General features: G+C 40.8%; 1 protein-coding gene and 1 pseudogene across 9 annotated transcripts in view; both read left to right on the top strand.

Moving 5' to 3' along the window:
• Positions 1–264: 264 nt before the first annotated feature.
• On the top strand, positions 265–3,020 carry LOC147797056 (uncharacterized; annotated as a pseudogene).
• A 705-nt stretch (positions 3,021–3,725) lies between these two features.
• LOC110977469 (uncharacterized) overlaps positions 3,726–26,392 on the top strand; it is a 64,113-nt gene continuing 41,446 nt past the window's right edge. For 3 of the 9 annotated variants that reach the window (XM_087143773.1, XM_087143770.1, XM_087143766.1), the window contains exons 1-12: positions 3,728–4,013; positions 8,005–8,115; positions 10,324–10,557; positions 10,843–11,160; positions 14,051–14,293; positions 14,626–14,868; positions 16,023–16,292; positions 17,272–17,517; positions 20,723–20,965; positions 21,506–21,775; positions 22,540–22,782; positions 26,038–26,289. In XM_087143773.1, the coding sequence (XP_086999899.1) occupies positions 3,923–4,013; positions 8,005–8,115; positions 10,324–10,557; positions 10,843–11,160; positions 14,051–14,293; positions 14,626–14,868; positions 16,023–16,292; positions 17,272–17,517; positions 20,723–20,965; positions 21,506–21,775; positions 22,540–22,782; positions 26,038–26,289 (2,764 nt within the window). In that variant the 5' untranslated portion in view covers positions 3,728–3,922. Of the gene's footprint in view, positions 4,014–7,571; positions 7,700–8,004; positions 8,116–10,323; positions 10,558–10,842; positions 11,161–14,050; positions 14,294–14,625; positions 14,869–16,022; positions 16,293–17,271; positions 17,518–20,722; positions 20,966–21,505; positions 21,776–22,539; positions 22,783–26,037; positions 26,290–26,392 lie in introns of those variants that run through there. The other 6 variants (XM_087143774.1, XM_087143769.1, XM_087143771.1 and 3 more) reach the window with 5 other exon arrangements.

The following is a 26,392-nucleotide window of genomic DNA, read 5'->3' as shown; positions in this document are numbered from 1 at the left end:
AGGAAATTCTTAATATTCTCCTGTTTGATCACAACGTATTAATAATTAAGCGAACACTCTGTCCAAAATTGCGAAATCTTAGTCTCTTTTGTAGAAAAAATTACAATGTGATAGATGTTGTCTCTGTCTGTTTTCTACAAGAACAGTTGCAACAGTCTGCAAGCTTACACGGTTACCAATGGATGCACTTGAAGTGCATCCAAAATGGCACGTGTTGCTTGGAATTTTAGATGGTGCCCCCCATAAGATGCTGATTTCCCCATTATGCCCCCACCAGTAAAATCCTAGCTACGCCACCGACCAAAGGTGACTTTCCCCATAGAAGAAGTATACTCAGCAAGATATGGGACGGAGGGGTACCGCCCACATGCCCAATCCCCTTATATACCCATAGAGTATTGTTACTTATAACACATCCCCCCTAAAAGTTTGCAATTTTTTTCCCTCTCTCCAATGCATCAGTTTTCAAAGACTTTGTACAAATTTGGCTAAGACTGGCCAACAAAATGTTGACTACTACTTGATAGCTAAGTTCATAAAGAACAAAACGCACTTTTTCATCAGAGGGAGTGATTATGAAATATCATAAAATACGCTTTTGTACAACTGGCGGGATAAAACTGATTAAAAAAACCACAAAATCTTGTTAACAACGGAGCAATTTATTCCCAAAATAACTTCAGAAAAAAGTGTCCACTATAAGGGCAACGACTGCACATGTACATTTAGGGCACAAGGCGTAATACAAGCAACGTGATCTAGTTGCTGATCACGACTGGGGCCAATTTCATTATAAGCACAAAATTTGCTTAAGCGTGAAAAAACCTTGCTTGACAAATCAGCTTTACAGCCACATTTCCATGTGATGTATATTGTTTTGGAATGGTATTCACCTGTCGTTTGGTTAGCATGACAATCACATAGATTTTGAGCTGGTAACCTTTGTTCTTTTAACCCTAACAGCCCTGAATCCTCCAATTTTAATATGATTTTGCACACACCCTAGAGAGTTAGGGTTAAGCAAGGTTCTTTTGCGCTTAAGCAAATTTTGTGCTTAAGCAGCTCTGTGAATTGGCCCTAGGTTTATGGCAAATATGTTAACCCTAACACCCTGGGGTGTATGTAAAATCATATTGAAATTTTAGGATTTGGGACTATAGAGCTAAATTGTGTATTTGACCTCCTGAATTTTTTCAGATTCAACCAAGATGAGTATGCGAAGGTAATGAATGGAGTTTTGACAGCTTCAAAGGGCTGATAATACTGTCTAAAATATAACAAAGCTTTGGCATCGTGGAGTGAGTGGAGTAAGCGCAACCAGTTAACTCTAATTCTTCCTCGAGCAGAGTGGTGCGCCGAATTCCGGAATGGAGTCAGCGTTCCGTAAAGTGGCATTATGACTGTAACCCACAAGTTACCATGAATCCCTACGACAGAATGCTACTGTGCTGCACGTATTTTTGCTATTATTACCGAAACCTATTGTCAAGACATCCTGAAAGCCATGATGGTACCTTTTATAACCTGTTAAATGCCCTAGTTTTGTGCACTTTGATTCTGATTGCTTATGCGGGTTTTCTATTCACGACGAATTGGTTAATATAAGAAGATGTGATTTAGACATGTACATCTCACATGTGACCATATTTATCATGAGAAGCAAAACAAATGTTTACCTACATGCCCAGTCGCGGCTTTGCGGAGGTTTTTGAGCATTGCAGGTTTGAACACTGAATCCAACGAGGCTTTCGTCTTCAGACCAGTAAACTACTGCAAGTCTTCAAACTCGTACAAGTTAAGAGACGGCAAATTGTCATACAGTAGATGTTTGGAAATCCTTCGAGAGGCATTGGCATCATGGGGATGAATCCCCCAAAGTTTGGGATGCACTGACCCTCCGCAGGGTCCAGTGGAGCGTTCAGCAGCGGCTAACATCAGTGTACCCGATGGACTTTTCAAAAAGCACGGTAGATGGAGATCAGATACGGCAAAGGATGCGTATGTTTAAGACAGTATGAAAAACATGCTTGCGTTATCCTTAAACTTAGGAATAGATTGGAGATTTAAACAGATAATATAGAGTCATAACATAAACTGACTTGACGTAACTTGAGTCGAGTTGACTGTAATTCAAACATGAAAATAAACTGCTTGAAGTTGCCTTTAACCGTTTTGCCTGCCCGTTCTTTAGTCTCTGAGATAGGGGAGCTTAAGTTAGCTCTGTCTTGCCGTCGAAGCTTGGTGCTCCCCAAGTTCATGGTATGTTGCATTTTATATTTCTCTTGCAGGCTATGCAACAGGTTAAGGGTTGCAAATGAAAGCACTTTATTCACGGTTGAGTACGCGAAGAAGGGACTAAGTGAGTTTGACTGCTGTGTACTGAGTGCTGTATGCACCTTGTTTGCAGCCGTATCTCCCTGTGGCGTTTTGGGGTCACCGGCATATAATTAATACATAATTAGCGTTCCTGAAATCGGCGGAAAAGGGACTCACAGAAACCCATTTTTTGGGACAATTTTTCGACCATAAATGGGAAAACTCTTCCATTTTGTTATGTTAGATTTGCAAGATGGTCTTGTCACCTGTTGTTTAAAGGTTATAATTGGGGAAAGAGGGTTTCTCTACCCTGCCTCTTGAAGTACACAGGCATACGTGAAAATATACGCTGTTGAAGCTTTTACTTTGCAAAGCTTTGAATTCAGTACTGACGATAGTCCATGTTCACTTCAGGGCCAACATATTCAGCTTATGATCCATACCAGTTAGGTATACCATAACAAACTGCGTGGGTGAAGGCCAATAATAAAGTGTACCCGTTTCACAAAGCAGTGCAGGTGTGACGGCTTTGGGTTTGTTGCTGTCGGTGTGCTTGATCACAAAAATCTCTTGTTCTCGTTAGAGGGTCTTTCGTCACGTACCGCGAGGGCAAAAACACGCATACAGCATGAACAACAGTTTGGGGAATATGGAATTTCAGGCAGCCATGGCGATCGGGTCAGCGCTGATGATTTTGAAAATAATTTTTGGGCCCTATTGTAAGCATGAAAGAATTTTATAAAGAAACAGATAGTTTCACATTATTTCATTGATAAAAATCATTTGGGGAACTGTTTCTCAAATGACTTTGCTTGTACTTCATGTTTAAAAAAAAATTCATTAACGACCTTTTAGTGCGAATATTTTGTTAATGACCTTATAGTACTAATACGATGACATGTAAACAGTTTGATACAGGAGGCATTAAAGGTCTCGAATTATCAAAGAAAAAAGAGGGTCATTACGCCGGCAATGTGAGAGGATTTTTAGGTGCCGAGTGCATCACTTAAGTTCAGGTGCCACCGGTATGTACTACCGCTACGCCATTGTTATTTGCTTGTCTTTATATCTGTGTGATTTTCTTGAATTTTCTCTGTTGCATCAGAGAACATCAGGGCCTTCAAGAGTAATTGCATTAATTGGTGGCGATGTTCAGATTGTAACACAGGACAATTCCAAGACATACCCTTTTAATAATCAAGTTCGATTTTCATCATTTCTGGATTAAATTTACAACATCCTTTCCGAGGCTAAGTATACCAAATTATTCGGCTACGCTTTGTACGGAGAGCTTAAAGAGTCCTGAATCGAACTTGTATAAAACTTCGAATTCAATTGCGGTGAGAGCTTAGGCGTTAACCCCCCCTTCCTCAAACACAAAATACACGGCGAAGGCCACGCAGTGAACCAGTACGTTAAACACCCACTGCTCACTCGGGCGCTCACAGTAGCTCGGAACGAATCCCATTAGTCAGTGGGTAAACAGAATGTGAATCGGGTGGCAGTTTCCTCAGACGTGACCAAATATTTCCCCAGAAATTTCACTGTATCCAAGACATCCCTGACTGCATCGGGGATCCTTGCACACCAGGAACTAGGCAGGAAAATGGGTCCAGCGACTACCAAAGTCACTTGGATGCTTCTCCTCGTAGTAACTCTCATTGGAGTGATACAGCAATGTCATTCGGCAGTCGGAGGTAAGTTGTTCTAACATTCTCTTGGTATGAATGCAGTTTTTGAACTTGGCAGGAAATCTAAGTGCGTTTTCTCGTAGAGCATATACTATCTGCCAGTGACATAAATTTTGGTCCTGAAATTGGGCGGACGGGGTGTGGCCGGGGAATGGGGAACTGTGGAGGGGGGGGTTGACTTTCAAGCTATGGAAATTTGAAAAAAGGGATGGTGCGGCTGAAATCAGATGCTCACGATACAGATGGGCATTAATTTTGTAAAATGTTTTACATTCTTGCGCAAATCTTACATCAGAACGGCATACTTATGGCCTTTTACAACCATTGTCCCTTTTTTCAGTTCTACTGAATGTACGTTGGTTGTCAGGAAGTCCAAAAAATTCTTTATAATCGGCCATAATTCCTTTCTCACCTCGAAAAAAAAGTGTGGGGGGCTGATGATTCAATAGCTTGTCCCAAATCGAAAAGTGGACGTGATATATGCCCCCATCCTCCTGGATTTTCGCCCCAGGCTTAAATCTGTGTTTTTAGTATCTGGTAGTCGTTGGACTTGGCCGAAAAAAGAAGTGGTGTCTCCTTCAGATGGTGGTACGGATATCCTCGAGGCCAGTGAATTCCATGATAGTGGAGGGAGTTGGGGACATGTTCAACCCACCAGGTGCCAAGTACGTTGCCGCTGGCACCTGGTGTACGTTGAAGGCTTGAAGCCTACGCCTGTCCCGTACTCTACGAGCGCTCACGTCTCGTACTCATGGGGTAGTATAGGCACGGACCCTCTCTCCGTGGTATTGGGAGGACGTAGGTTGTCAGCTTGGTTGAGATGTTGAGGCCTTTCCCCCCGCCATACTCGATCCAGTTGTCCAAAGGTTGATGAGGCGAGGGTGCTGGGCGAGGAATAGCTGCCAAGGGACAATGTCACAGCCAAGATACAGTTTAAACAGGCTGGCACACAATTGTGGCTGGGGCTAGTGGCAGACCAAGGCCGGTGTTTAGCACTGAGTCGGGGAAAAATGCGGCAACCATCAATTTTGTTCACTTTGTGGGTGACATTATAGCAGACTAGGTCAAGGGTTAATGGAAACGTGTACGTAGGGGTCCGATGTTGGGATCTATATTTATAACCTTCTTGTCAGAGTGTACAGGATTTTTAACTCCTTGACTTTGAGTCATTTAATGCCATCTAAACGTTACAATGTCTACATGTATATCATCCTAATTATTGGAGTCTTTTACTAATTGAAACACTATTGGCCCCAAAGTGGGTATTGTTTTCGAACACAAAACGTAATACGGAGACGAAGCTGGGTATGGCCGACTAGTGTGTTTCTGGTTACATGTACATAACTGATTGCGGTATACTTTTCAGTGGGGAAGAGGAGGAGACTAGTCTTTATGCCTCGTTGAAGCTTCTCCTGTTGAAAAGTCGAACTTGCTTTCTAAAGAATCCTTCAGAGCCACGATTGCGGCCTTTGTTCAAGTCGTGTTTCCCAAGCGTGTTATGTTGTGGTAGTTGGCAATTAAATGTCATGCATTCTGCGAAGTATTTGTAGCGTAACAGAAATTCCTGCAATAAGTTCACAAAAAGGCGGATGGGATGGGCCACAAACACGACAAAAGCCGAGCCCCATGTTGCGTGAGCTCGCTGTGGAGATGGTGAACGTACGGCGATTGTAACCATGTATGGTGTTCTATATCTGCCACCGCGGAACTCGACGATGAGAGATCGCATGCTACGGATGCGCTCTGTATTATCGCACTACAGATGTTGCACAATAAAGGATGTTTCAAATCTCCAACAAGCATGGAGTGATTGGGCGATATGAATCCAAAGCGCTGGTCTAGATCGAATTACTCTGATCTTCTGTGGGGCGATCTAACGTACGTACTTGCCATTACATTTACACAACCTCCCTTCACTTAGGGCGCATGCACTCGCTGAATGTACCGCGTTCATTGCTATCTCTACACCTTATAATTATCATTCTACTGGAGTTCATCTTCTGATACGACTCTGATAGTCACGAAATTCAAATATTATTTTGATTTACGCTTCGGTGCTCTTTCAGATAAGGAGCGAGAGTACGTCCATTAAGGAGCTCAAAAATAAGCTCGATGCTATAATTAGGACTTACCGATAGCTAGACCATCCAACGTCGCGCATTTGGAGATTTGCGGTTACCTTGAGATTTTGTTCGCCAAAGTCAAGCTTGCCATACCATAACCGACAGTTCGGATCCTGAATAGGTTCTTCAACCTTTGGAACAAGCTCAGGAGCTGTTAAATACAGTAAAACAAGCTCAGTAGAACAAGCTCAGGAGCTGTTAGCAGATAGAGAACGCAAGATCCGTTACTGCCAAAGGCGGTAAGGCTGGTTGGGCGACCGTTTGCCTTTGGACAAGAAAGCCAAAGAAATATTTGGAATTTCTCAGCTGAAAAAAACTTTAAAAAATCGCCTCTGAAAGAGCAACAGGACCGCAAACGCAAAAAAGGCAGGATGGCATCAACTCTTTTCAGACGTATTCTTCTGACCGTCGCTTTTTTGGTGTGCACATACTTTCTATGTTTCTTCATCTTGCCTCATTTTGCATGCAGGCCCTTTATCACATGCTGTCTCAATAAATTGAAAAGAGTACAAGTTTTTCCTTTATCGTTTTCTTGAGTAGGTGTTTGCATGTACATGTACATGTTTGGGCGTTTTCCTGTGGCACGGTATGGACGATTAGTGTGATGATAGCGCCCTCTAGTGTAGTGTGTGGTTTGTGTTGCGGGAATAACTACTAGAAAGTCTTAAACAAGACTGTGGTCTCGTATTTGGCGCTTTGACTTACGAGGAAATATTATGCAGAGGAGACTGGAAGATCGGGGAATCACTTTGCCATTGCCGCTATCATTGTTCAATGAGGCTGGAAGTGGCCAAAATTTTGTCTTGCAGAACACCCACGGTACATTCCACACTATTGATCTCTGACCCTCAAAATGACACTTAACTTGCACAACACCGACTGTTTTTTCCGTTCTGAGCCAAGAGGATCCCAACTGTGCGCACACTCTCTGAAAACAGCAGAGAACTTAAAGGCTTGCGGAAGTCTCATTGGATGACGCGACATACAGAAAAATCAAGATATTTTGTCACCGCCGGGAACTGACCAATGTATCGAACCCGTTATTCCAAAAAGGAGCTCTTTTTCAATTAGAGAGCAGGCTGTACTACTTAGACTGCCACGCTCCTCCACCTAAGAACAGACGGAAGGGGGCCGTTGAGGAGAGAGAGAGAGAGGGAGAGAAATGTTTGTCCTAAATAGTACACCATATGCGGCAACCGCGTACTTGTGTACCCTGAAGAAAATATCAAGGTGTCACATGAAGTATGGGACTTTCGGAGTTCCCGAAGCGCAGCAAGGACCCTAGCCCCACTAGTGTGGCACGGATCACTCCTGATTTATCGGGAGTGATCCGTGCCACACTAGTGGGGCTACAAGGACCCTGAATCCGTGGACACACTCGCTGAAAAGACGGGGGAGGCAGCAGAACTTGAAAAAGACATAGACACGGGCGGGGCGGGCCAGGGAATTTGCCACACGAAACCTTGGGAAGCAAGCCATTCGCTGAGTTTAATTACCATGAAAGTTACAGCGAAATGTGTTGTTCAAAGATTATGTAGGTGTGGGCATAACTGATTTTGTTAAAACTTGGTATGTACATTGGGTTTTAGAATGGTACCTTAATTTTGATGACGTTATGACGACTGGTTTCCCCAATTCTACCTCTCATGGACACATGTACATTTAGTTTTTCATTTTGTGGGCCAAAACAGTGACGTGGCTCTGTGGTTGTTTCATTACAACCACAAGCTGTTGGTTTTTGGTTGTTGTTATGTTATTTGCAGGCGCCTAGCAAGCCAAGCCAAGCCAAGCCCAATGATGTTGCCCATACAGTCAAACCACATTTCATAAAACTATCTCATATGCATGCAAACTTCTCTTTCTCAACATTTTAGTTGATCAATTCCAGTTCGAGAATTCCATCTACACAGTGGCTGAAGATGTTGGCATGGCAACAGTCTATGTACTCCGGATTGAACCTCATAATTCATCAAGTCCACAAGTTGGTCAGTATGCTTCATAAATCTCTGTTTCAAAAGCCAAATAGTTACACCGTTACTGCAAGTTTGAATAATGCACACATAATGCCAGTTCTAGACTACTATTGAATATGACATCAGGGGAAAATAAATTTTTTTCTGATGTCAAGAGCATAATATTTGGTAGGATCAGTCAGTTAGCATCATCAGTCAACCGTATTCCATGGATGAATCGGCTTTGAGCCATTTGCCTTATTGTGGAAGAAACTTCTAGAACAAGGTTCAAGTAGAGAGAGTTCATGTAGGATCAATCAATGACTTAGAATGATCTTGCAATCGATGGATCATGCCCAACATTTACATCAGTTGCCACGAATATTATTTATTTGCTTTTATTTATTTACTGCAACCTTCGCTCGTAAATTCACCTGACTGGTCGGATTACAAAGGCTTTAGAAAGTGCATGTATACTGTATAGGCCTGTTGACTGGAGTCACAAAAGACCTCCATACTCAAAACCAACACTGCACGTTTTCAATATAGAGTACCAAAGCATCAAACTCCGTCACATGCATAATGTAGTAGGCATGAATGAAATGAACCAGTACGAGTACATATTCGATTTTCTTGCACTTCACTTCCTGGTTCAAATAGCGCTACACTTTGATACTCTGTTTCTTTCCTGGACGTGCATGCATCTTGCTTGTTTGGCATTTTGTTGTTACTGGTGTTCTGAAATGTTCATAGCCAATGAAATGCTACTTCTAATAATATAGCATGTATTTTGCCCTCTTCCGGTCACACTTTTTTTAACAAGTTTTGACCAGGCAATGCCTGTAAATTACTAAATTTATGTGTTTAGTAAGAAAGTAGCTGTGGCAAAATTGTGGGTTTAATCAGTTGATGTACAATATTATCATTATTGTTTTCATTCAAATCTTGAGTTCAAATTTTGTTGGTCCGTAGCTCTGGAGGAAATTTTATGAACTAATGAAGTTATCATGAGCTGGTGGGAAGTTATTTTGTTTTTCTGATACAGTTGGCATTGAACCGATATCACACAATAAATTCACCTTTCAATGTAGCTAAGGAAATGCACATTACATGACTGAGCGATTTAGACGTTGGGTACCAGCCCTCCCATTGCAACTTTATCCTTTTATTTATTTGAACCAACTCCGTGTTTTACTGCGAGATAGTTTGAAATGTTTTTTGTAATACATGGCTCTGCTGATTTTCTAAGAGAAAAAGTAAATTGCATCCGGTCTGGATTAAATCTCGCTTATACAAATTCACAATGTCAAGATGAATATGCGTGGACCCAAATGAAGGTTTGTCGGGTTAAGCTTTCCAAATACCCCAAAGCACATTCTTGCTGTTCCAGTTCAACAAAAGCATATTTAGATTGGTAGTAGGTCCAATATCTACTGCCTTTGTTTTAAAAGGAAAAAAGTGAAAATCGTGATAGGTCTGAATTCCGTGTCTTTATTGAGTTCACTATATGACAACATAAGCATGGAAGCAAACAAAGATTTCTCATTGTAATATTTTTTGAGATACGTAATACAAAACTGCTGCAAACTGCTTGCTAACTACAGCCTGAGGGACCTAAAATACAAATCATAAGATATGGAGGGCCTGGCTTTTCAATCCTAGCAGAATCCTAGCGTAATATTTTTTAACTAATTTGATGCATGACGGTACATAAGAAAAAGGAGCATGTGGATGTTGTTGGCATATCCTCTTTTTTTTAAAAGTTGCCTTGTTCAGCGCTGTTCATTTAAATAGTTCATCAAGTACTCATGATGACGTGTACACCACACTGGTGAACTCAATTAAAATTTGAAATTTTCCATCCTCAAAACCTGCTGCATGAAATTAATTAATTACTCTAACGGGAGGGTAAGATTGTTCAGCATTCCAGCTGCCAACTTTTAAATAGTAGCCCAAGTGTCCACTGAGCGCACCTTTTGGAGCCACTTCATGTTGTTTATACATGACTGAAATTGAATGTATTTTTCGTCTGAGGACCATAGCCACTAGCGGGGGTTGGGTTGGGGGGCTTCTTGAGACTATCACTTGCTCAATGGCAGAGACTCTGTCAATTTGTTTCAAATGCCCACATTAGGGTTTCATTTATGAGGATGAAGACGCAGAAAATGATGAAATGTTTTTTCCTGCTTTTATCTGGAAGTTGTTGATGCTATTGTGGTTCTTTCCTGTTTTTCATTCCAGATGTTGCTACTTCTGATGGCACAGCTACGAATGGAGTTGATTATATATCAAAAACTGACACCCTGAGCTTCTCGCCAACAAACAACCGAGTGCCCTTTAGTGTTTCCATTGTAAATAATTCTGTGGATAACTCTGGTTCCGACATACGCTGCTTCACCGTGAGCTTGACGAATCCAAATCCAAGTAGTGGCCAACTTGGCCCAAATGCACAAGTCTGCATTCGTGACAACGATAGTAAGACATCTTCCTAACCTCTTATGTGTGGATTATGCCCACTTCTCTAGCGTCACTCTTTGTAGTCGGCGGGAGGGATTCTGTTTGACCTCTCGCATCTATCAAAGGGCAATATGTTTGTGCCTGACACATGAGCAGGAAGTCATCAAGTCTGATTTGAGCAGACACATTTCGTTACTTGATTTTGTGCTGCATTACATATTGGTATCTAAGTCCCAAAGCAGAACACTTCATTGTTTTGTTGAAGGAACAAATTATTTTGGAAGCTTCTTGGTTTAATTGTAGATTTTTTTGGTGGTACCTGCCCTCCAACGGAAGCTGTCATTGAATCGAATGGAGAACCTGTTATTGAGGCCAATGTGACCAGTAACAGCGCTACGGCCGTAGTCTCATGGACAGACCCGACCACCACTGGGATGAACATGGTGTACAATTGCTTCCCTTCAATGAGCTCGTCTGGCACTGAATGTATGAATGGAGGTGCCTTCCCCATCACGACCACGATGGCAGATAGCAACGGAAGGATTCGCGTCCAGTACACAGTCTACGAAAGTTTTTCCCCAGTTGTAGTTCATGACTGCGAGTTTTATCTGCGTGTTCTTGGTGAGTTACATATTTGAAAACCCAGTAAAATATTTGCCCCATGAACTGATAGGTCATAGGATCGGCTCACCAGCTCTACAGAGATTTCCCATGTTTTTCTAACCTAGAAAAGACAGTAACACATTGCAAACTCACCCACACTTACACCCACGCACGAAATTTACCTCGTGCAAATATGTTAAAGGCAGTACACATAAGTGGAATATGGAAGTGCTGCGTAGCACCATGATCAGAATATTGATAAGAATATAAGATAAAATCTGAAACATGTAATTGCCGAGCTTTTGGTAACTGAGTACCTTCTTCAGGCCAAGCAGATTAAGAGGGACTAATGTGACACATAAGTGGGACTTATATATTCAACTATATACAACGGGCAAGTTATCTGAAGCGGATAAGAATTATTTAACCAATGGTGGGGCCATTCCGGCTTCTTTTTTCAAGGTGTAAGAAAAATGGACGCTCTGGTCGTAAAATGGACAATTCCAGAGCCCTCCAATCTCAAGGCAAGTCACAAGCTATTTTAATGCACACAAGCATTCCATTCTACATTGACCAGAATTGTGACCAGACCTTGAGTGGAATTAACAACAAGATTTCAGTAAGATTTCAAAAAAGCGCTTGCCTAGTGCTGAATGTTTCGAAATGTTATCACCCTCAAGTCAAGAATGTACGCCTACGTAACATTGGCACATTTTATACATTATTTAATAGAGTGGTATATGCATGGTAAAATTCTGCATGTGCGTTATTTGGCATCCCACAGTATGTACATGCAAACCCTTTCATGGCCAGTAAAAATTCCAAGTGGTTCCGAAGTAAATGCTTCAACATTTTTCTGCTTAATTTGACTTTTAAGGGCATGATATGGCTTTCTGATGGCTAATATCTTACAGCAGGAAAAGCATAGTGCTGTCCGTTAATGGAATTCTTCCAATTTCCTTTTCTCTATATTGCTTGTGTCTCATTAACCAACCGTCAGACACTTAAAAGCCAATATAGACTGTTTAATAAATTCATAATTATGCACACATGCGCACAAATGGCCTTAGCAGCAAGAAGTGTGAGGAGGCCATTGAATGGGTACAGGGATGTGACTTTGGTTATCATTTGTCTCACGTTTTCTGGCTTTGCTCAGCTTTTACTTCAGAAAATCCCATTAAATCTGTTTTGATATTAGTTTCTAATCTAAGCGGGATTTTTAGTGAGCTGTAAAAAGATCTTATAATCGTGATTTTTCCTGTGTGCACGAGATTTCCATATCTAGGCCAGTCTCCTTTCATGCTGTTTTATAATAAAGATACTTAGGCCCTAATCACAATCACGGTAAGTTGACAGGGACGTTAGTTTCCCATGCGTTCCCATTGAATTTAATTTTGTAATTCTACATGAAAGTGGCGGTAGTTTAACCAAAGAAAAGTCCAATGGGAACATGCCTTTACACCATTTTTTTCATATTCCAAGCTGTGACCAGGTTCAATGGTTAAACTATGTACGTACACAGCCCAGATTGAACGTTGTCATCATTTACACGACGACTGTGTTTTTAAAAATTTTTTAATGTGCCACGACCTAAATTTAAAATTTTTTTAAAAATTTTTAATGTGCCACGACCTAAATTTAAAGTCTGGCATTCTTCGACTTCGACATACCTCACGATACACCAGACGATCAGACACCTCCCGTGGATAAAGCAGGTTAAACCATCATGGAAGGTGCATGTTGATGGGCTCGATGACCAGATAAAGATCCAATCATTGTTAAACCCTGCATGAGAGGATTCGAGGTATAGTCACAGTGGCGGACAATGAAACTCAAACAAGATTGCCCTTGGCTTATAGTAATTTATTATTAGTTTCACCAACAAAGTATGATACAGGCCTTTGAGGTGCAGGGCAGGACGAGGACGATTTTTCATGAACAAGTTTGTATGATAGTTTATCATAAAGTCAGTGATAATAGGAGAGGATTTGCGCCGAGGAGATGTTAAATAATTTTGGATTTTTTGCACATCGGGCAGGGCAAAAAATTCAAGATTACAAACTGAACAAAGCCAGAAAACCCAGAAAACAAATGATCATCGAAGTCACACCCCTGTACCTTTTCAATGGCCTCCTCACACTTCTTGCCGCCGAGGCCATTTGTGCGCATGTGTGCATAATTATAAATATATGAGTGAAAAGGTCTATACAGCCAAATTACAAAAGTATGCCTCCAGGTGTGTGTGAGACGAGTCATACATAGTATGGACTTCTGCACAAAAGAAGTCCACATAATGCAGGGTATGATGGCATTGTGTGGACTCGCACACGTCCACACAGTGTTTTCCCCCGTCTGAAAAACAGTTTCAGAGGCATTTGGGGTCAAGGTTATCTGTGGCAAAATGAAGAGGAACAGTCCAAGAAATTATCATCCAAAATGCAGCTTGAAGGAGTTATCCTAGTGGGAGAAAGAGGAGCATTTACGTTAACCACAGGAGAACAAAGGAATGTCCACACTTCGTATGTAAAACAAGTGTTCTGTGTGTGTGTGTGGGGGGGCTTTTTGATTGTTGGTTTTGTCTTGGCTAGAAAAGACACAACTGTCTGTAGTTTAGGATGTTTCAATTTTGAGGTCACGTGTTCACAATGCTAATTGCAAGCTTTGTTCATGTTTGCAGCAAACTTGCTTAAATTTATAAGGGATATACACAAGTGCTTCATTTATTAACCCGCATGTTGCTTTTTTCAGCATGTACATGTATATCTAACCAAACAGCAGTAATCCTGACACAAGTTGGAATTCGACTATTATCTCCCCCTAACGCAGAATTGTCAAATACCTGTAAGTTGAAGACCCTGTGGAATGAGCACCCACTCTATCAATGCCTTGGCTTTTTTTCACATAATAGATCCAATACCACCAGAGATTACCTGCCCACCCAATCTCCAAGAACCAACTGAAGAAGATTTCACGAATGGCACTGCTTACTGGACGGTGCCAGCAGGCACAGACAACTCGGGACAAGTCACAACCACTGGGCCAATGGTTACACCTCCCGTGGTTCTGGACATCGGCACCCACACATTTACCTATACCGCGACGGACAGCTCTGGAAATGAAGCGTCGTGTTCTTTCAACGTCACAATCACAGGTTGGTACATGGGTCTTAATCACCTGCCACAGGATTTAAATGTGTTCCAACCTCGCTTCAAGATCATACTTCACGTAATTTATTCACAGACTGCAGGTACTGTACTGATCGTCCACCCAATTTTTGACAGTAATTTTGTTTTTACTTTTCCTTGGAATTGTTGACCATCGATGAAGATGCTCATCCAGTTATCTTTGTGTAATATAATAGTCTCTTTAATTTTTAACGTAACAAATGTCAAAAGATGCACCACGCTTTCTTACTGTATGATGTTTTTTCTTTTCAAAAATCCCAAATCTTAAAAATATTTGCACTTCTTTTGTCCTGATCAGATCTGACAGACCCCGTGATAGAATGCCCAGCAAACATTACCACGGACACAGATTCAATGGAGAGGTTCGCAACTGTAATGTGGTATGCGCCAAATGTGACCGACAACTCTGGGGAAACTATAGAACCTTTACTGAGTCAGCCCTCGGGATCCCAGTTCGAAATTGGCAACCACGAGGTCATTGTGAATGCAACAGATTCCCAGGGTAACACCGGCAATTGTTCCTTCATTGTCGAGGTTCAAGGTCAGTAAATTTAGAACTGCTTGTTGGGTTTTATTGCATAGCTGCCAAATTGCCTGCCTTCAGAGAATTGTGAAGGTATTAGTTTTAGATCAGTAGTCCTGTAAACTAGATAGGTTTGCGGGAGCACCATGGATGTATCTCTTTTTGAATATGTGGGGTTCTGAAAAGAACTGGCGGTACCCCACATACTCAAAAGGAGATGTATCCATGGTGCTACCGCAGGTCTGTGGTTTACTTGCTTCCTCCACCATCATTAGTCTTGTACAAGTCTCTTTCAACTGTTAGATGAAGCTTTGTCGTGTTTGCATATGACTTTCGAATAAGGGCTCTTTTACTTTAGCTAGGATCCAGGTAATGAAACGATTGCCAATAGGAAATGAGAAGCAATATTAAATGAGAAATAGCCAAGTTGCCAATAATACATGTTCCCACACCACAGTTAGTCTGTCACAAGTTATTCAGTCTTTGGTTTTGAGCCAAGTTGCAAGCAATACTTATGATCTGACAAAAGAATTCTTTCATCACTGTTCACGTATCTCTTAGCCATGTTAACATTGCTCGTGGAGGTTCTCAATAAAGGGCTTGTGATTGATGCACTAATTACACCACCGCTAGGGATCATTGCAGCCGCCTTGTGTACGACAAGATTTTATAAACCATGGTGCTTCCATAGTTGACAGTCATTTCAGGCTTCAAAGTACATTTCCAACATTGAGACTGAAGGATGAAACCATTTGATAAATATATATACAGGGAACTGACATTTTCAGCTGACATGCAGCTCCAGAGTCATGGTTGTTAAGAGCCCTACTTCAACACAAGAACAGTTCAACCGTTTGAAATGAGATGATGATTCCTCAATCCATTGATTCAAATATTTGACCGAGCTCTGGGGTGATCAAGGTTTCAGGCTGAAATGAAACATTATCCTCACCTGATTAATATCTTTGCATGCAATTGCTCCAATTTTGGGGGTTTTTGGTGAGTATCATTTGAGGACCTAGCTGCATTAAAAATTCATTGTTTCGCACAAACGGTCAACTTGTGCCCAGCACATACTTATTGTTCCAAATACATGATTGCTTGCCGATCCGGTATTTGATATTCTGATATGGTCTTTGATTTGATTTGTTTATTTTTTCATTCCTTAACAGACAATGAAGATCCTGTGATTGAGTGTCCAGCTAATCTGACCGTTGCAACAAATTCAAGCGTGGACAATGTCACTCTTGCACTGCCTGAGTTAGCCTCAGCTTCTGACAACTCGGGATCATTTTCAGTCAGCATTGATGTTGCTGGTGACATGTACATGATTGGTGACTTGATTACCCTCGACCTTGCTACAGGACAACATTTTGTGCAGTACACCGCTACCGACAATTATACAAATAGTGAGATGTGTGAAATGCACATCAATGTGACCGGTAGGTGATCATCAGATAATTCCACTGACGCTATCAATGCTGCTAAGCAGATATTTCATCTAAGCATGAAGTAGACGGAACCTGTGTTCATTGTTGCAATTTTCCACCCGATAATTTGTCTAAAGGCAGCTAGAAAATGGTGTCTGAGAAGTATCTCCGTTGAAGAGGTCACATAATTCTGCCACTTCGTGATGACTGCCAGTGGTGTATCCAACGAAGTTCAGTTCAAACTGTTAACCCTAATTTGCTCATTTAAAGACTTTGTGAAAAAGTAAATCACCAAAATAAAATTCAGGACTGACCAAATCATTGAAATTTCCAGCAAATTTTAGGGCTCAAAAAAGTCATACCACAACAGAGGTTTCTGCCTTGGATCATGTCACACTTTTTCCCCGATATATGAAAACTTGTATTTGCCTGACAATAATGCCCCGGAAATGAACCAATAAAAGCTGAAACTGGGAAAGATGAAAGGAACACAATATAACACTTGCAAACACTATGTTAAAATTCATGTTGCTCTTCCAACTTCCTTAAATTTGTGGCCACATTAATATAGAGGTAAAATGGCCGCCCACCTAGCTGGGCAAATGTTCCTAGCCTCGGCGCAAGGAGGGCATAATTGTGTGCATCTCTTTGAACCAAGTGACCAGTGCTTGATACTATCAAGAAAGGAGTAGCTACAGTGGGCGGTGAAGTATTATTTCTTGCCCGTTTTACTATCGGAAGATGCAAAAAAACCCAAAAAATGACTATAGCAGCAAAAGGCTGATCTTCAGGCCCATGCTGGTCCGAAAGAAAGCAATTTTCTTGAGACCAACAGTCAAATTCCCAGCTGAGAAAAAAATCAACCATGTCACAGTATAATCTGCATGTCACAATACCAGATCTTTCCAGGAGGAGTCAGTGACTCAGGTGCCAATCATTGCGGTCTGCAGAAGCTAAACCTGGATTTAATGGACTGTTTTTTCCTTTTCAGACGATGAGCCTCCGATAATAACCTGTCCCTCGATGGCAGATGATAAAACACATCCAGGCTCACCAAACGGCACAGTAGTATTTGCCAATGCTACAGTCACGGACAATTCCGGAATGTCCATTGAACTTGTGGCAAATGCAACGTCCGGTGTGACTCTCTTCCCAATTGGTGACACCTTGGTGGAGTTTGTAGCAACCGATAACAGTGGAAACAGTGCCAACTGCACTTTCATCGTCAGGATCCTGGGTAATACTGCGATACATGAAATAATGCTTTGCTTATCAGTGAGTGTAGGATTAATTGAATTCAGTTCGAGACATGTCATTAACTCAGCTGTAACAGTGTAATTTCACTAGTCCAGTTAACACTTGTCAAGTTTTAGATTTCAGTTGCTTAGCTGGGCTTGTAGAAATCCAGGATACCATGGGCGTCCTGGAATTATTAGAAGCCGCAAATGCTTAAATTTATTGTTTTTGTTGCCTATAATGGAAATCAGTTTTCATTCTTTCCCAAATCATATTTGTCATACGTTTAGCTTTCCTAGGAATTTCAGATCATGAATACTGGTAGAGCCAAATCAAGGACACACTCGATTATGTGGAAAGTGGCATTTTTCTATTTTGGGCAAAGTGCAAAAACTTCTTTTATTGTAACAAAGCGTTGCGGACCTTTGGGAATGTTCCATTGTTCACATTTGCTGTTCGATAGTCAGTTTTTCCAGTGGAACACTCAACTCGGCACAGCTGCCTTTCCGTCAGAAAGTTCCTTTGCACTGTTCAATACCTTGTGTGGCATGTGGCCAGTGGAATATTCCAACAAACAATGCAATCTTTCTAGTGGAACGGTTCAAAAGGATAGTCTCTGTTTCGATGGGCACACAGATGGAATAATCCAACGAAACATTCCCATTCTGACTATTGAGATGCTCCCAAACTTCAAGGGAGCTGCGATACAACACACTGCCGGTTTGCATGGAATCATTTGAGAAATGTTTGATCGTTTCAGAACAGAAAGAAAGCACTTTGTCTAAACTTGTTTTGTTCTTCCAACCGGAGCAATGTTCCATTGTCTTCACACTTGCCCAAAGTATGGGAACACCACTTCCTATCCAATCAAGTGGATCTTTGGTTTTGCTGGGCCAATTTTCAAAGTCTAAAAATCGCAGGAAAGCTGAAAGTATTGTAAAGATGTTTCATAAAAAGCAAAACCCAATTTCAGTTATTTTCATAGTAAACAGAAATAATCATTTTCTGCATTTTGTGGCTCTAATAATTCTGGGAGACCCTGTATCACTACACCAAAACAATTCTTGACAGGCATGATTACATGATGAACACCACTCCCCACACACTGCCAAGCTGTACAGCATTCTGGCAATTAGATTTTTTCCACACTCCGCCTTAAAAAGTGGATAGCATCTGTTATATATGACCAATGAAATTCATAATATGCCTACTAGGTGGTAAATTCTTTACCATCAGATGAAATGTGATTGTGGCCAAAGTTTATAGCACCGCTGAATGGCCGTTTTTTTGTGCTTAACAGGTGCGCTTAACAAACTGTTAATTTAATAGCACGTTAAGCATTTTATTTTGCTTCAAGTGATGAGCAAGCAAAAAATTAGCCTTTATGTTTGTATTTAAGCAAGACTACCAATTAAAATGGCCGCATTACTTCTGAGACATTGTGCTTGGGGTAACCAAACAAATTATCTAATTCAAAGAAGACAGAGACAGGTGTTTCGCGATAGACAAAATCCACTCGAGCTCTTTCAAAGTTTTGGCGTGATACCACGATCCAGGCCACGTGGAAGTGCTATCGGGTGAGTTGGAACATGGCAACTGAGTGTGGTCTTTTCCGTTGCGGTACTTGTCATCGGGGACTTTTGGCGTAGCTGTTGGAGACGTTTGCCACATGGTCGGCTCCCAACGGCATGGCGAGCAATTGACCCACCATCAAAGTATTCAATCAATTCTTGGCCATCGAATTCAGTTTTTAGATCCCCAAGATCAACTCACCTTGATGGCCATTAAGCAAGGGTTTTTCGGAGTGGCCGGTAAGACAAAATCCCCACATGCAGTGAATGAAAAATTCACTTAAAATTTCAGCTCATCAGTTCAATGAGAAATAATTACCCATTATTTCGAGGTGAACATTAATAGTTCTTGTGATTTTCATCAAAGGTTTTGAAAAGAGTGCCTGAAAGCACCATAGGCCTATGGTTATTTAGGGACTTTCGTTCTGTCAAAGAAGACAAAATTGTTACTCATAAGAACCTTTTATCAGAAAACAAGATAAAATCCTCCGGGTACTAATGAAAAAAGTGATTTGAAATCAAACAAAAAATGTGCATTGATTTAATTTTTTAGACTATCTTTGAATGTGAAAATGCAAAATTGATATAAATATGAACAAAAAGATATTTCCCTTGGCCAAGCTCAAGTTGAAATGCGCACTGAATTTTCCTATAAATGTTACAAAATTTACACCCTTCAAATGAATTAATTTGCAACACAGATAAATAAAACCTTTTGATTTTCATCATACGAAATACTACTTTTCAAGTACAGTAGCCTCTGTACCGTGTAACAGTCCATCACTCTTTTTATTTTATGCATAAATTGTGAATGCAGTGTGCAAATACTTTTCAACTCCAGGAAATAACTGGCTTGAACCTCATTTCCATATCAGTATTTGAACGGCGCTAAGGTATTCTCCTCTCCGGCAGATATACTATAATTTGAATAAAAATAAGAAAACTCATAAAATTTGTATTCATGCCAAAGCATGAAGTAGACCGATAGGACTGCTCAAGTACCAATGCAAAAGTACCAAGTAGGCTTACAAAGGCTTAGTCCGAGTAACTAGGTTTCCAGTGATTGTGTTAAAAAAACAACAAAACTTTGGACATGGTTTGACAATTGTGCTGTTGCCCGATCATGTTTAAGTGTAAAAAAAAGGCAGCTTGATGACATTGAGCCCTGGGCCAATTACTGCCACGAAAGAGTGCTAAGGTTAGCAGCTTTTTCTGCTTTCGTAAAGACAATTTTTCTGCTAACTGCTAAGCTACTCCATGGAATTAGGCTATGCATGTTTTGAAACAGCTTGAATTTGGTCGCAGACGTTAGGTTCCAGAAGTAAGCAGTTATCATTTACTGTTTGTTAATGTCCCGAAAAATTCAGCTATGATTTAAATTCCTTTGTTAAGTGTCGCATGTTCATGTACGATGTATAATTTTGCAATGGAATGAGTTGTATGCGGGAATTGTTCTGATTGGGACATACACTGTGTAATTGAAGTCGATCGACTGTTCATAAAAATCAGGCAAAATAGATAATGTTTGGGCCGTATTAAAAAGTCATGAAGGTTTTTCAACATGCAAATTGGAATGAAATGTAATGAGATCATGACAATAATAGTAACAGTGTTTGTTTACATCGTTCTAATCAGATATGGAAGCCCCAAGTATAGAGTGTCCAGATAACATCATGGTGGATACAGACCCTGGACAGGACTATGCTAATGTGACTTGGTTTCCACCCAACGTCACCGACAACTCAGGGGAAGACATCATGCCTACCTTGTCTCGTGACTCTGGAGATCGGTTTGATATTGGCTCAGTCATGGTCTCTGTAAATGCACAGGACAGTAGTGATAATCCAAATTTCTGCTTCTTCTCAGTCACAGTCCAAGGTAAGTGCATGCGTGTAAACCAGAGATCTTAAGTATGTAAGCCCTAAGTTAGATTTGGAAATAATCTGTTTTGACTGATTTAATTCATGAGAAGAATGACAGCTGTACCAAGAATGCTTTCATGCATCACAGCATTGAAGTGAAACATCCAAAATCAAATGACATTGAAGCGTTTATCATCAAGGATTACATATTGTCCATTTGTTTTCCCAACTAGGGAGTACGGTGAGAAAGATCCCCTGCAGTCTCTAAAATGTGTCCAATTGAAGCAGTGCTTGATGTCGATGTGTGATTAATGGTGATAGTTTTGAAACGTTTCAAGTAATATTTTATATTGAGTCAGAGTCAAATCCTGAAAAATTTGGTATCTGTGCATTGCTTTAGAAGGACAGGGTTCTTTGCAGGGAAAGACTAGTTTGTACTTCGTCACAAGTTTTAACAGATAAATGCAAATAACTACACTAAAGAAGCGCACAGTACAGGTGAAAGAAAGTCAGGTGCATATGATGTCATATGATTAATTTTCTCTTTCACCTGCAGATAATGAGCCTCCTACCATTATGTGTCCAGCCAATCAAACTAATGCCACTGATTTCCGAGCTGCTGATGTCACACTTCCACTGCCTGATCCAGACTCGGCTTCTGACAACTCAGGCCAATATAACATCACCATTGATGTCGCTGGTACAACATATTGTGTCGGTGACAGTGTGACCTTTGACCTGGCTACTGGTGAACATTTACTGCAGTACTTCATTACTGACGATGCCATGCATAATGATACATGCGACGTGTACATTACTGTGATTGGTAGGTGCTGGCCTGTTTGTACACTTTAAAAACACCTGGGTGGGACTGACCAAAAATCTGGGTCCCATGAGGCCTGACCCTTTTCCCGAGTCAAGTTATGACCTGTTTGGGGTCATAAATGACTTGTTTGGCGTCATATTTGACCCAGAAAGGGTCAAATATGACCCCAAAATGGGAAATGGACCCAGAAATGGGTCAGGCCCCATGGGACCCAGATTTGGGGGGGGGAGTCAGTCTGACCCAGGTGTTTTTCGAGTGTAGAAACAACAAGAATCCCTGAAGATCCCGTCGAGATAGATATAAATTTTAAGCAAAGCTGAAGCCGGAACAGTGCTGCACTGATCTTTTTTGGTGCTGTTGTGACATACAAACGCTATCGTCAACACCAAAGTATTTTTTAAAGTAAACTGGAACCCTGCATTGTTTACCATAAAATTGGGGACCAGTGAAAGCTGGATTTTCATAGCACTTCCCTGGTAGTCATTATGCAGTCAAAGGTGTGTGCTGGCCTTCATCTCAAGGACACTTGATTTCAGACATGGAGCAGCCACCTTCCATATGCATACTTCCAACTGGAATGTACTAAGGAGTTTGTTTCAATGACAATATCGCCAAACTGATTCTGCAGTCATCTAAACAATTCCTGGACTTCAATTTTTTGTCTAATTCTGAGCTGTTTCAGTTGTTAATATGCTCATGAAATCGAACTCTAAGTCTTGTATGAAGTTCCATATGCACTGTTTACACCTTGTGTTTGATTTCAGATACTGAGGATCCTCAAATTACCTGCCCTTCACTTGGACCTGTTCGTACTGATCCTGGCTTGGACACTGCCAATGTAACCTTTGACCCCGCCAATGTGACTGATAACTCCATGCTGTCTATTACACCTGTAGCCAATCCAATGTCAGGTTCAATCTTTCCTATTGGTGCCACTCCAGTACAGTTCAATGCTACAGATGAGAGTGGGAACACTGCCTCCTGTATGTTTACCGTGACAGTACAAGGTAAAATATAAACAACTTTTGGATCATGCTTCTGAGAAGGATTTTTGAAGGCCTTAAATTTGGGGGAATTACCTGAAATGATGGAAGAATATGGAAGTTTGGTTTGGTATTGAAAGGATCCACAATGTTTTTTTGAGGGGGGCATTTAATCATGTTCGCGTTTCAATATGTTGCGTACATATTGTGATTTCCAGAGTATTTTTTTTCCAAATTTTGTGACCCCTTCAGGAGCATTTTTGGCTTTTTTGTAATTTTGCGCAAAAGGCATTACTTCTGTTTTTTAATTTGGCTTTTTCGCAATTTTATCGGCTTTTTCAAAATTTTGAGAAAAAGTCATTCTTTTTCTTCTGTTTTTTCTTCCTTTTTCTTCTTCTGCTCAAAAGCTCATTTGTTTTTTACAAGTTTTTTATCACCGCCACTTTAGTGCTTTTGCAACTTTGGATCTTCATCAAACTTGTACCAATGAAGAACCCTTATGCAAGATGGTCCTAGAAACATGACGTCATGATGACGTCATCAAGTGATTTATTATTGATTTTTCAATATTTATTTCATCCCCATTGACTTTGTACACGTTTTGAAACCCCTTGACTTTGTACATACGTACAAGTGCTGTTTTGCCTAAGCGTCTGCGCATGTCCGTTGCGCGATCAGCTGATCTGCGCAATCAGTCGATGTAAGTGTTGTCGCACAGTCTTATTGCATGATTTCTGCATAATTTGGCTAGAAAGTTGTAAAAATAATGCAAAATATCGAGAGAATGAACTCTGAGATTTCAGGTCATCAGGCCTCAACTAATTGTTTATACCAGTACTCAACACCAATCGTTCATGCATATATATTTGCACGGTACCTCGCGTCAACACGTGGATTCGATCGGGACGATGTTTTTTGGACGGGCCCATGTGTCTTCTTAGGACCTCTTTATGCTCTTGGGACCCCATCCCGAACCTGAAATTGCACCAGTTGAGTTCTTAATGGACTTTGCTTGATCAGAGGATTCCAAGGCAATCCCATGAAAGGCTGAACTGAAACCAAATTCATGAACCAGTGCAAGAAATCGCACAATGTGTTGACACCGAATAGGCATGATCACAATTGTGAACATGGGTTCACCGAGCCCATGTCATATCTGCCGAGCCCAACAAGCAGACGTGCGGTACAGCGGGCAGCTGGGCATGGAAGCTGGCCTTGGATGAAGTGCTGGAACTGGTAGGCAAAACATTCTGAATTGCAAGTTTTTGGCTGCACCTTCTGTGCCCTGTAGCTCTATCTTGACAGTGATGTTAGGGGAAAGAGAACTGACCCAAATTAGCTCTGAATTTGCACTGACATAACTTGAACTCTACATATGGCACCTCGATCATGTCCAAATGATAAAAAGGTGATTAGCAGTGATTATGTCTGTCATACACGTTGGGCACAATCCAGATATCAACTTCCACATATTCATTAACCCCCTCCTGAGTACATTATTCAACAGTTTTAGAATGATGGATTTTATTCAAAGGCAAATCTAATCCGTATGGAGCGCCATACATACATGTACATCTATCAGACGTTTTACGGGGGTGCTAAAGATAGGCATGGAACTTATTAAAGTCCCTCAAAACACTCACGGTCCATTCCGTATTTCACATCCATCCCACTCCCGACAAACCCATTTCATTACAGGTTCACGGTAAATATCCAAACATGTATGGAATTTGAATGTAGACCTATGATTATGTTTGTAAGCTGTTTATACAGAAGAAGTAAATTTCCTTATTTGCTTTGTGTGTACAGGCATCCTTCGTACTACATGTGTGCAGTTACTTTGAATAGGAAATGAGACGTACTTTTGAAAGAATTGTGTGAAATTGATGTTTGCATTATTTTTCTTCCCGTCTTTGAAATCAACGTTTCTTAGTTTGTCTATTTCGATGGCCCTCAGAGTCTCAAACCCTCTGGTGTTAAGATGATTTGACATGGTCACTTTTGCAAATCTGTATACCGTAATGTAGCAAATCCTCGTTCAATCAAATCAAACCCCTCACAAGAAACCTGAAGTGCTCCCTCACTTGATGAAATTCCACATTTTGTATTACCTAACTGATAATTTCCCTACGTTTGACTTTATTTTTGATGAGGGATGAGGCAGAAAAGTACGGAGTGGATTGAACGAAGCATTCGCATTTGAAATAACTATTCACTAAATCATTCGTTGCCCATTATTCTTTAAAGTAGGCAAGGGAAACGTGTTTGTATCTGAGATCCCAATCAAAGTCATCTTATTCCAAACAGATATAAGCAGAGATGTTGATTTTTTTGTCTCGCGTACAAATTAAACTGAAGTGAAAGTTTTGTATGAAGTTTGTGGAGTCTGTTATCAGTTCAATTTGTATGTGCATTATCAAAAGAGGGTAGTAACCCTTCACTTGATAAAACTCAACACTGTCTATTAATTGTGTCAATCATCAACCTAGCTAGAAAGGGACGTGTTATCGATGAAAATCGACGTAATGTGATGACGTCATTAGATGACAGTGAAGTCACATGACATTAAAGGTGCACTGTTTAAGGCCTATATTTCCTGAAGTAGATGTCCCGTCGGGTGCAGATCTTGCAGATATCTTGAAAAAGGAATGCTTTAGAGGAGATATGGACCTGATGTGATTATGACATCATCAGGTGACAAGTCACGTGACATTAAAGGTGCACTCTTTAAGGCCCAATATTTCCTGAAGTACATGTCTGATCAGGTTTAAATCTTGCAGATATCTTGAAAAGAGAGTGCCTTAGAGGAATATTGACCTCATGTGATGATGACATTATCAGGAGACAAGTCACATGACGTTAAAGGTGCACTGCTTAAAGCCATATATCTCCAGAAGTACATATCCCATTGATTTCAAACGTTGCAGATAACAAGGAAAGGAAGTGTTCTAGACGAAAATGTACATGATGTGATGATGACATCATCAAATGAGGAGTCAAATTACATTTCATTTAAAGCACGTTATTTTCTGAAGTACATGCCTGATTGGGTTGAAATCTTGGGCCCAAATGGTCATAATGACAGATTAACGCCATCAGGTCTGTGCAGTAGATTGGTTGTTTAACTTAAGAAAGGGATGCGAAAAAGCCCTCTGTTCTGTCGGCAAACTGACATATGACCTCTCGTTATTTATTGCTTCTGTGATAAATGTCATAAACAAAAAAACCTGATTGACAGAACTGCTTTGTTGAGTGTTTCCACTTTCATTTCTGTTACAGATAAGGAGAATCCTGAACTCAACTGTACCAATTTCACATATCCAACATCACCTGGTTTGCCGTCTGCTTCCATAGACTTTATTGAACCTACAGCCACTGATAATGTAGAGGTGTCAGTCGTGAATTGCTTCAAGGATGGGAGTGTTGTAGCCGCTGTACTCAGTGTTACTATTGGTACAGAGAGCGTGACTTGTGTAGCTCGGGATAACAGCAACAATGTAGGCTCATGTGAATTCTTAATCACTGTCGAGGGTGAGTTTACAAAGCATATTCCAGGATGTTTTGATATTCTTATTATAAGGGTTTGAATATTTTTCCTCATTTGTTATTTGCCACTGTCTATGCATGGTACACT

The sequence above is a fragment of the Acanthaster planci genome, linkage group LG12, assembly GCF_054643075.1.
Source record: "Acanthaster planci isolate LZ-2023a linkage group LG12, COTS_SCS, whole genome shotgun sequence".
NCBI classification, from domain to species: domain Eukaryota; kingdom Metazoa; phylum Echinodermata; class Asteroidea; order Valvatida; family Acanthasteridae; genus Acanthaster; species Acanthaster planci.
Note: the sequence above shows the minus strand (reverse complement) of the source record. Positions and strands in the feature narration are given on the sequence as shown.